General features: G+C 53.3%; 1 protein-coding gene across 3 annotated transcripts; it reads left to right on the top strand.

Moving 5' to 3' along the window:
• The first annotated feature begins 240 nt into the window (after positions 1–240).
• TMEM187 (transmembrane protein 187) lies at positions 241–5393 on the top strand. Of its 3 annotated transcripts, none has more exons than XM_060137583.1 (2): positions 241–447; positions 4021–5393. In XM_060137583.1, the coding sequence occupies exon 2, from the start codon at positions 4270–4272 to the stop codon at positions 5068–5070; it is 801 nt and encodes a 266-aa protein (XP_059993566.1). In that variant the 5' UTR covers positions 241–447; positions 4021–4269; the 3' UTR covers positions 5071–5393. The 3 variants fall into 3 exon arrangements, with proteins under 3 accessions (XP_059993566.1, XP_059993565.1, XP_059993564.1); XM_060137582.1 differs by having other exon boundaries at positions 241–473; positions 4025–5393; XM_060137581.1 differs by having other exon boundaries at positions 241–473.
• The last annotated feature ends 6013 nt before the right edge of the window (positions 5394–11406 follow it).

Raw genomic sequence — 11406 nt, 5'->3', positions numbered from 1 at the left:
CCCGAAGCCCGCCTCCGGGGGAGCCGGAGGCGGGGTGGGAGTGAGCGGTAACGCGGCCTGGCGCGCCACGCCGGGGGCGGAGCCCTCCCAGGCTCCCAGGCCTGCTGTCCCGCCCCCACGCGGGGGCGCCGCCGCGGCCAACGGCGCCCCGAGAAAAAGAGCGGGGCCGCCGCGCGCCGAGCCGCCTGCCGCCCCTCCTGCTGTCGGGCGGGCAGCCAGGCTGGCGGCGCCTGAGGCGAGCGGGCGGGCGCGGGAGCCGTCCGCATCGCCCCGCGTCACCTCGCGTCACCCCGCCCCGCCTGCTTCCCAGGACCCCGCGCCCCACCCCGCGCGCAGGCGCACGGCCGCCTTTCGGCTCCGCCCTTTTTCGAGATTTGAATTTCCCCCAGCAAAGCGAGAGAGGCAAAATACCCGGATGGTGATCGCTGGCCTTTTCGCGCCAATCCTGTAAGTTCTCACAACAACCTTGAGAGGTGGGTACTGTCATCACCCCTATGTTCCAAATCTTGCAGGAGGCTGTCTGGTCGCTGCACTGTCATGCTCACTGCCAGACGCAGGGTGTAATGCGCTGCTCTCCGGGCTCTTGGAATGACAACAGATGATTTTTCTTGTTTCTCTCATCTTTATTTGATCTTTACATTCACCAACCTCCAGCCGAAATTTGGCCTTTCCCGCAATTACGAGTGTAGGCAGCAAAGCACAGAGGGTTAGCCTGGTGACTGTGTCACCAAAGGAAATGACAGATCATTTGAGATCATATAAATTTTCTTGTAGATATCCTGAAATTAAAGAAATTACACGTTATTATAGAATAACTGCTTTGAAATTACTGTAGTTGGGCTTCCCTGGTGGTGCAGTGGTTGGGAGTCTGCCTGCCAAGGCAGGGGACATGGGTTCGAGCCCTGGTCCGGGAAGATCCCACATGCCGCAGAGCAGCTAAGCCCGTGCACCACAGCTACTGAGCCTGTGCTCTAGAGCCCGTGAGCCACAACTACTGAGCCTGCATGCCACAACTACTGAAGCCAGCGTGCCTGGAGCCCGTGCTCCGCGGCGGGAGGGGCCCCTGCGGTGGGAGGCCCGCGTACCACAGCTGGAGAGAGCCCGCTCGCAGCAATAGGACCCAACGCAGCCAAAAATAAATAACTAAAATAAATAAATTTATTTTAAAAAGGAAATTACTGTAGTTATTCAACCTGCCCATAGATCCTGTAATTTAACCTATTAGTAAAGAAGCACGTATATTACTATATCATACATTTTCAAAAATACTTTAATAACTGTCTTTCGACATATTAAGTTTCTGTTGTAATTCTGTTTTAGTTTATGCATTTGGAAGCATTTGTTTGAGTAAAAGACCAAAGAGTCCTGTGACACAGGCAAAGGACAAGAGCCCTCATCTGTGTTTCTGTGCCACCAACTGCCCTAGGTGACCTTGTCCGTTCACGTCACCTCTCTGGCCCCAACTCCTTCCCCTGTAAAATAAGGAAGCCAAGCTGCTGGTTCCCAGGCGCCTTAGCCACATTCAGTGATTCTGTCCTCAGAGTTCAAGAATCACTACGGTAGTTCCAGGCTCCTTGGGCATCCAAGTGGCCCAGATTGAGCTCTCCTGCTGCTGATGTCCCACGGTACAGCCCTCAGACTGGCGTCCCCTTAGCCGCAGAAAGGGAACAAGGTGGTCAGGGTAGTCACGGGCACGGTAAGCAGTTGTCATGAATGATACAGGCCAAAGAAACCACCACTGTGACAGTGACAGTGGCTCCTGCTTCAATGCATACAGACTGCGGAAGCAGGAGAGTTTAAGGAACACGTCTTAACCCCTTAGCCAGGAGATTGTCACGTTTTGCAGGACTTCCCCCAGAGACCCCAGCACCAGACCAAGGGAGAGCCCTTGGACCTTCATGTGCCGGGGGAAGCTGGGAAGAACTTTGAGAGTCATGTAACAAGTGTCACAACACCTCAGGGGTACGGAGGAGCTAGGCCATAAGGTACCCAGCCTGGCCTTCCTGGTGGACTTGGGAAGTTCGTTTGATTACACGTCACTTTCAGCTTGCGCGAGGGCTCAGTAGCCTCTGGCCAGCAGTGGGAGAGGAGTCACTTTCCACGCCCTTCCTGGGCCTCCTTGTCTATCAAGCTGACAGTGCTGGACTCCGGTCCCCAGCTCTCCTCCATGCTGGCTGGCAGACGAGAGGGTCAGGCTGGCGCTGGCCGCGTGGGGCCCAGGAGGCCTGGGTCTTCACACCAGGGAGTCGGGCCCCAGGTGGCGCCAGGGAAGGACCTGGAGAAACGAGGCCGGGCCTCAGCTGCTGTCCCAGCCAGACTCGGGAGCGGAATGGGGAAGTGCTGGTGCCAGAGAGGAAGGCATAGCCGAGTTGCGGGTGTAAGCAGGCCAGGCACAGGAGGGACCCGCAGGACTACATGAGCACGGCACTTTGGTGTCTGCGAGAGGTTGGGGCGCGATCGTGTGTGAGTGGAGAGCCGGCCACCGAAGGGTGCTAAGCAGGGGCGGCCCTTGAGGGAGATGCTGGGGGCTGCTGTGTGCAGACCACGTTAGCGGTGGCCAGCCTGGAAGTGGGAAGCCCGGGGCAGGGGCAGCCCCCCAGCCTAGAGGCTCCTTAACCGGAAGCCGCAGCGGGGAGGCGTGAGACAGCGCTGCGTGCTGAGGTGGCGGTCAGGACAAGGCCTGCGGTTCCCTCGTGGAAATGCCGGTCCCCTTAGCAACAGGCCCCCAAGGCAGGATGGGGGCCAGAAACCTCACCAAGACACCCAGCGGGCCCCGTCCGGGATCTTCCACGTGGGCCCCACGGCCAGTCTGAGAAGCGAAATGGCAAACAGGATGAGGAACAAGAGCAGGGGTGCTGGTTTGGGGCTTGAACCGAAACTGAGCAGGTCTTTGCTGAGCAGCGGAGGGCGAGCGCAGAATCAGACCCTGCCCGGCCCTTTCAGGGCCTGAACTGCAGGAGGGCAGGTGGACATTGGGCCTCAGAAATAAACTGTGGTCTACATAGCTAAGAACTCATTTAATTCACACCATGACTCTGCAGGGAGGTACTGGTAGCATCCCCATTCTGCAGGTATGCAAACCGAGGCCCGGAAGGGTTAAGGCCCAAGATCACACGGTTAGTAGCTGGGGGCACTGGGCTTTGAACACGGACAGTCCCTCTCGTCCCCATGCTTGCCTGCCTGATTGCTGTCTTCGCTTTGAGTCACTTTCAGGGCATTGAACCTCTTCTCTTGTTGATATTAATACATCTCTTGGCTACCTGGCCAGCTTACACTGCAGCAGGCCCCAGAGCAGTTGACGGTCCATGAAAAGTCCACATTGTTTTAAAATTATCGGACTGCTTCTGTGACTGCAGGAAGTGGAAGGTTTTCTTGTGAGCCAAGGACAGAAGGTGATTTTGAAAGGCGTGGCACTTCAGGGGCAGGCAGGAGGGTGAACCAATGGGGGACGGCTCCCTGTGCCACCTGGCCTCACATCTAAGAAGCAGAAGGGAGTCCTCCCCCGCCCTCCTCCTACCCACCCCCGCCATCCTTGCCTTAGATTCCAGAACTCGGACCACAGCAAAGGGTTTCTCTTTTAACTGGGTATTTGGTTCAAAGGGCTTTGGGACTGGCTTGGAAACTTCCACATTTGTAATGTCACTGAGGTGGAAAAGCCCATTCTGAGTTTTAACAGCAGACCTAGGAAAGATTTAAGTCTCCAAATGCAGTGGCTCGAAGGGAACTAGGGCAAAGGGGCGGGACTTTTATAGCACACAGATGAAAGAACAAGAGCATAGGTATCAGGAGAGAGGGGCACAAAACCTCTAGGTGAAAGAGGGTTCTAGAGCCTTCTAGAGGCCGTGCATAAGAAGGTGAATGGACTGGGTATTCCTGCACTTTTATTTCTGTGGGGTTTTTTGGGTTTTTTTCTGATGTTGGTGGATCCTGAGGCTGAGAATCGGGAAGATGGAGACCCTTTTTCGGATGGATTTCTTTCTACCCACACTCTTTAACTACACTCTTTTTGTAACCACAAAGGAAGAAGGCAGAACGATCCTCCACTGGTGCCAACCAATCAGCAGAACCCTCGCCTTCCTCTGGGCCACTACCTCCACGCGGGGCAAGGTCGCAGCATCTGCGTCGGAAATCACGGGGAATTCTTCCTGCTGGCTCAGCTGGGAGGCCGAGGAGTGTTTTGCAAAAAAACTGTTTATCTGAATTCTGAAATAACAGTGGAGACGGCTGCTCTCTTAAGCTCTCCGACCCGGCTCACACATAGGGTTCCAGATGAAGCCCGAGTCGGGGCAGGCCCTCTTGCACGTGGCCCTGGTCAGCTGCCTCTGCGCGGCCACCGTCCACACCGGCGTTTTCGCAGGTGTCTCTGTCGCAGTGGGCTATGAGCACTACGCCGAAGCGCCGGTCGCCAGCCTCCCTGCCTTCCTGGCCATGCCCTTCAACTCGCTCGTTAACGTGGCCTACGTGCTCCTGGGGATGTACTGGCTGCAGAGCAAGGCCAGCGCCCCGGGAGGCCCCACAGAAGCATGGAAGGCTTGCTACATGAAGGACGTCTTTGCGGGCATGGCCCTGGTCTACGGCCCGGTTCAGTGGCTGCGCATCACGATGCAGACGCGCCCCACCGCCGTGTTGGACCAGTGGCTCACCTTGCCCATCTTTGCATGGCCGGTGGCCTGGTGCCTCTGCCTGGACAGGGGCTGGAAGCCCTGGCTGTTCCTGGCTGTCGAGGGCCTCTCCCTGTGCAGTTACAGCCTGGCCCTGCTGCACCCCCGTGGGTTTGAGGTGGCACTGGGTGTACACATCGCAGCAGCTGTGGGGCAGGCCCTGCACACTCAGGGCCGCCACGGCAGCGCTTCCTCGGGGAAGTACTTGGCTCTGGGCGTGCTCTGCTGCCTGGGTTTTGTGCTCCTCAAGCTGTGTGACCACGAGCTCTCGCAGTGGCGTCTCTTCCAGCGGCTCACGGGCCACTTCTGGTCCAAAGTCTGCGATGTGCTCCAGTTCCACTTTGCCTTCTTGTTCATGACCAACTTAAACACCTGCCGAAGATGCCCTCCTGCGGAGAAGATGCGTTAAAGTGTGGAAGGAAGGTGCTTACCCACCCTAACATCAAAATGCGCCCTCCGCTGGCATCCTGTCATCAGTGTTCAGAGTCCTGGGTGCAGCAAGATAGGATGATGACAGAAGACTGCCCCTTCCTTCAAACGTATGGGCTTCAATACTCTGAGTATGAATATTCAACATTATGAAACGTTATGCTGTCTGCAACTTACTTTCAAAGGGTTAAAGCAAATATCTAAGGGCCGGGATGTGGGGTTCCATTTTACTATTCTTGTAATTTTTCTGTAGTTTGAAATTTTTCAAAATAAAATGTTGGGGGGAAATGACCCCAAGAAATCCATCAGACTCACGGTTGGACAAAGAATGGTTGTCTGCTTCGGGATGTGGGCTACAAGCATGGGCTGGCCGACAGTGGGGCAGGGTAGCCTCTGGCTGGCGTGCCAGGCCAGGCGCTGGGGTTACAAGTGAGCGTCTCCAGAGGTATCTGGCCTCAGGGAGACTGAGTCATAGTAAACACACGCGCCTAGCAGACTGGTGGGGAAATCCGAAGCCCAGAGCACTAACTCACTGTGCCATCTGTGACTGCCAAGCTGACAGCAGGTCAAATGGGAGTCACATCACCTCTGATCCTCTGTGGAGCAACACCCGCAAATGTCAAGAGGTGAGTCCTCAACAGAGTGTTGCTTGCCGGGTCTTCCCTCAGAGCCAGGGTATAGCTTAGGTGTCCTCAGCAGCTAGGGTTACTGCAGTGTCAAGTGTCTGTCACCCACGGAGAAACCTGGGTCCTTCGGAACCATGATCCCCTGATGGCATCCCAGCGTAGGGCCATGGAGTTGGCATCTTTCAACCCCAAAGCGTGCTTCTCATGCAGATGGTGATGTTTGAACAAGAGAGCCCCCCTGGGTGGGGGAACACTGAGGCCCAAGAGACGCTGAGGAGTCTGCCTTTGGGTTGCCTGCTTGTTAACGTGTTCTTTAGACACCTGTTTCATTCCCCGTCACGGGAAAGGCATCTGGTCTTTGAAGACAAAGGCAAGGGCAGAAGGGAGAGGATGTCCTGTCCCTGCCGAATGGCGTCTCAGGACGGGCAGCCCACAGGCATCTGTTCAGTGTCCCCTGAGGCCCCTCTCCCTGGAGCCTCGAGGGTTGGCATGTGGACCGTTGCCATGACTACCAAGGTGCTTTTGAAACTGGGTACCTGGGCAGGATGTTCTGTTCTGGGCACATCTCCAGTGGGTGGCGGGTCTCAACCAGGCTGTTGCCTGAAGAATCCTGTCGGTGATCATTGCCTCTGCCCCTCCCCTGAGGACTGGGGCCCGCGGCGGGGCCTGCCGGCTTTGAAGAGCACGGCCAGCATTTGCTTCGGGAAGCAGCTTTGTTCCACTACAGTTATCTCGAAGGCTTTGTGTGTCCTAGAAGAGGAAAAAGGCTATGGGCATCTCCTCGAAGAGGCCAGAGGGAGGGAGGGGAAAGGCATGATTTCTCGGGTGGCTCAGTTAGAGACAGAGGTGGCAGTGTGGAGGAATGGGGGAGGACCAGGGTCTGATGTGGGGTGGGCTCTGATTCCCCCCTGCTTGGCAGAGTGGATCCCCTGAGAATTGGGGCTTTGCATAGCCTCGTTCATTCCATACCTTTGAGCCGCAAGCCCTCATAACTTATTTTGTTGTTTTTATTTTATTTTATTTTTACCAATACCTATTTAATAAATAACCCTGGGAACCTTCTGGGTTTCATTCCACTCGTGTGTCAGGCTGGGTCCCCACAGGAAACAGATGTCACGCTGAGATCAGGGTGATTCAGGACTGCTTCATGAAGAACTACGAACACCACTGTGCCACGGGGAGGGAGGAAAGGGGGGAACCGCAGGGGGTCTTTTCCACTCTGGGGCCTGGGGAGACCCTGGGTGGGGTGGACTCCACACAAAGGAGAGACTCGTGTGGAAGGGACACCTCGGATGGGGCGGAAACCTCCAGAAGCCCAAGGTGGTCAGATGAAATGCAGGACATCAAATAATGTTTTAGTACCAGTGCGTCCCCAATGTCTCATGAGATGTGCTTATACTAAAAAAGTGTTCATTGTTTATCTGAAATTCAGGTTTCACTGCGTGTTCTGTCGTTATTTGCTAAATCAGACGACCCTATATTGAACCCATCCAACCAAAGCCAGAGGCCTGGAACCTTCTCTCTCTGCCCCCTGTTTTTGATCAGCGTTTCTCAAAGTGTGGCCAGCCTTAGCCACGCAGCTTCCTGCGTCCCCTGCAGCCCTGGTGAGTCCTGGCTTCCGGGGCCGGGGCCTCAGCCAGCCTCAGCCCTGCCCCAGGCTGCGAGGGCGCCCGCGATGTCTGAGGTGCCGGAGGACGGAGGCTGGCGGCCGGGCCCCCTCTGGGCTCTGCTCTTTCCTCTGCAACTTGCCCCCGGAAAGCAGAGAAGCCAATGGTTACCAGATGGGCCCTCCCCCTGCGTCTGGCCTAACGGCTTAGAGGCTCCGAAGCTGGGAGGGATCTCAGAAACCATGTGCGCGGCGCCCTCATTTCGCAGAAACTGAAACTATACATGTGCAACTTTGCTGAAGGTTTCAACACTGAGCATCCGAAAGGCAGGCGGCGGCCTCCAGGCCCTTCTGCTGTGATGCCCCACCTCTCCCGGGAAGCAGTGACAGTGGCGGCACCACCTGGCCTCTTCCTCACTTCCCCACACGTGGCCTGGGGATCTGCTCCCCCTGAAAGTGGTGGCATTGGTTTTGCTCTGATCGTGCAGGTATACAGGCTCACGGTGGGGACGACGAGCCGCCTGAGAGCGCCATCAGGGTTGCGGTGGCCCCAGCATGGGACACACCCCCCTGCACCTGTCTTTCCCGCTCACGGTGCTAGGCCCAGATGCCGCCCCCGGCCCCGCGCTGCTGCAGTGGCGTCTATACCGGCCACCCTCACCCCGACATCCTGTGCCTGCCCCTTCGCCCCAGAGCTCGCCTTCCTCTGGGTCAGGATCAGGGGCACCCGGGTTGCCTTTCCCACTGACATTATGGTTCAGTTTCTAACGGCGATGAGAGAGGCTGGGCAAGGCGTCAGGGGGCTTTTCCATTTTGTGCCAATCTGATGGGGGCAAAGCAAGACCTCGTTGTGACTTTAACTCGTGCCCCTCCACACACACGTATGCACACTTGTGCACAACTGGTGCTTGTGCACCTGTCTGTTGGAAGCTAGGATTTATTCTTCTGTAGGTTGTTGGTTTCCATCCTTTCCTCATTATTGGATTTTTCTTCCAAAAGTTTGCAGGAGCTTGTTTTACGTTATAAACGTTAACCATTCATCTGTCATACAGATGATACGTACGTTTTGTTAATCTCATTTGTCTTTTGCCTTTGTGGGCATCTTAAAGGAACGTGGTTGAAGGTTTCCCCAGTCATGGATGTCTAAACGTCTGTCTTTTTCTTTGTAGCTTTTGGGTTTCTTGTCTATACATCAGGTAGCTTTGTCGAATCTTAACATCTCCTATAGCTGCTTCAGGTAGTTTTCATTATAAAAAGTTAATTATAAAATTGAGACTAATACTCATAAAATAGTTGCAAGTTACATTCAGAAACAAAGCAGTGCAGCTGTCATCACTGTTAACAGGACAGTTCACCAAACTGTACTTGCCGGAGCCCTTCACAATCGTGTTCCATGGCGGAGAGGAAATGCCCAAACCCCGAGGAGCATGTTTCATCGCAGCCTGGGGGACAAAGGAGATTTTGTTTCTCGGCACTTAAAACTGGGCACGTCCCACAGGTAAACATTTCCCTCTCACCTCCGAAAGCCTCCATGAGTAGAAATCTTTGGGTAAATATAAACTAGGCAATTTCTGTTCCCGAGCGAGCCCCCAAATAGCTATGAAATTCGAGAGCGCCTCTTCCCCTTCTAAGCGGGTCTTGCTTTCCCGGTGTTTTCAGCTGCCAGGTGCCCCTGGAGCCCTGGCTGCCTCTCTGCTAAGCGCTGAATTCTGGGGCCTGGCGCCCGCAGGCCGGGAAAGCTCCTTGCAGCCCGCGCCCTGCTAGCCCAGCAGGCCCTTCTAACCGTTTTCATGTGTTTCTAGTCTTTTCTTCCGTTTCCTGCTTTTCACTTGGATCTTCAGAACCGCTGACTTGTGGTTTTACTTCTGCCTCTCCTTTCTCATGCAGCCTAACAGATCACACAGGGGCCTGACCCTACTCTCCTGCCCCAGAGGAAACCACCGTCCGGAGTTGGGTGGAGTCCACTCCCCAACACGTTCCGAGACCTTTCCCACAGGGGAGCGGGGGGAGATGACCAGCGGTGTGCACTGCCGTCTCGCACGTGCTGTAACCTTCCCTAGGTGCACCACGTGGCCCTGATCCGTCTCCCACCGGCTTCGGGACCGGATCTGTGGGTGTTTTTCCCCAGGTCTCCTGGCTGCCCATCAGGGTACTTCCTCCTTTGGTGCTGCTGTCTGGGCCTCTCTGCCTACGTGTGAGCACGTCGCCAGGGGATCTGCCTGTGCACAGCACATCTGCACTTCAGCTGAACTACAAGTTGCCAAATCCCTCGCCACGGTGCTTGCTGAAATGACTGCCCAGCAGAGTTCCCGTTGCTCCGTGGCCTCACCAGCACGTAGTACTGGGAGAGGAGTTACTGTCTGCTGCTCTGATGGCAGTGAACTAGAATTTCATTTCCTTATGGTTTGCCTTTCCCGGCTTAAAATCGAGGTTGCCTGGAAAAATCAAACATAGGATCCAGCAATTCCACTTCTGGGTATCTCCCCAACAGAAGAGAAAGCAGAAAACCAGAAATATAGATCAATGGAACAGGATAGAAAGCCCAGAGATAAACCCACGCACCTATGCTCAACGAATCTATGACAAAGGAGGCAAGGGTATACAATGGAGAAAAGACAGCCTCTTCAATAAGTGGTGCTGGGAAAACTGGACAGCTACATGTAAAAGAATGAAATTAGAACACTCCCTAACACCATACACAAAAATAAACTCAAAATGGATTAAAGACCTAAATGTAAGACCGGACACTATCAAACTCTTAGAGGAAAACACGGGCAGAACACTCTATGACATAAATCACAGCAAGATCCTTTTTGACCCACCTCCTAGAGAAATGGAAATAAAAACAAAAATAAACAAATGGGACCTAATGAAATTTAAAAGCTTTTGCAAAGCAAAGGAAACTACAAACAAGATGAAAAGACAACCCTCAGAATGGGAGAAAATATTTGCAAACGAATCAACGGACAAAGGATTAATCTCCAAAATATAAAAACAGCTCACGCAGCTCCATATTAAAAAAACAAACAACCGAATCCAAACATGGGCAGAAGACGTAAATAGACATTTCTCCAAAGAAGACATACAGATGGCCAGGAAGCACATGAAAAGCTGCTCAACATCACTAATCATTAGAGAAATGCAAATCAAAACTACAATGAGGTATCGCCTCACACCAGTTAGAATGGGCATCATCAGAAAATCTAGAAACAACAAATGCTGGAGAGGGTGTGGAGAAAAGGGAACCCTCTTGCACTCTTGGTGGGAATGTGAATTGATACAGCCACTATGGAGAACAGTATGGAGTTTCCTCAAAAAGCTAAAAATAGAACTACCATATGACCCAGCAATCCCACTACTGGGCATATACCCAGAGAAAACCATAATTCCAAAAGACACATGCACCCCAGTGTTCATTGCAGCACTGTTTACAATAGCCAGGTCATGGAAGCAACCTAAATGCCCATCGACAGACAAATGGATAAAGAAGATGTGGTACATAGATACAATGGAATATTACTCAGCCGTACAAAGGAACGAAATTGGGTCATTTGTAGAGACGTGGATGAATCTAGAGACTGTCATACAGAGTGAAGTAAGTCAGAAAGAGGAAAACAAATATCGTATATTAACGCATATATGTGGAACCTAGAAAAATGGTACAGATGAACCGGTTTGCAGGGCAGAAATAGAGACACAGATGTAGAGCACAAACGTATGGACACCAAGGGGGGAAAGCGGTGGGGGGGGTGCGGGGTGTGTGTGATGAATTGGGCGATTGGGATTGACATACGTACACTAATATGTATAAAATGGATAACTCATAAGAACCTGCTGTATAAAAAACATAAAATAAAATTCAAAAATGAAAGAAAAAGGAAGGGAAAGCAGGGTCTTGAAGAGATACTTGTACACCTGTGTTCACAGCAGCATTATTCACAATAACTAAAACATGAAAGCAACCCAAGTGTCCATCAATGGATGAATGGACAAACAAGATGTGGTCCATCCAATCAGTGGAATGTTATTCAGCCTTAAAAAGGAAGGTCGCTCTGACACCTGCTACAACATGGCTGGACCTACA

The sequence above is a fragment of the Lagenorhynchus albirostris genome, chromosome X (genome assembly GCF_949774975.1).
Source record: "Lagenorhynchus albirostris chromosome X, mLagAlb1.1, whole genome shotgun sequence".
Lineage (NCBI taxonomy): Eukaryota > Metazoa > Chordata > Mammalia > Artiodactyla > Delphinidae > Lagenorhynchus > Lagenorhynchus albirostris.
This window is presented reverse-complemented; position numbering and strand designations above follow the sequence as displayed.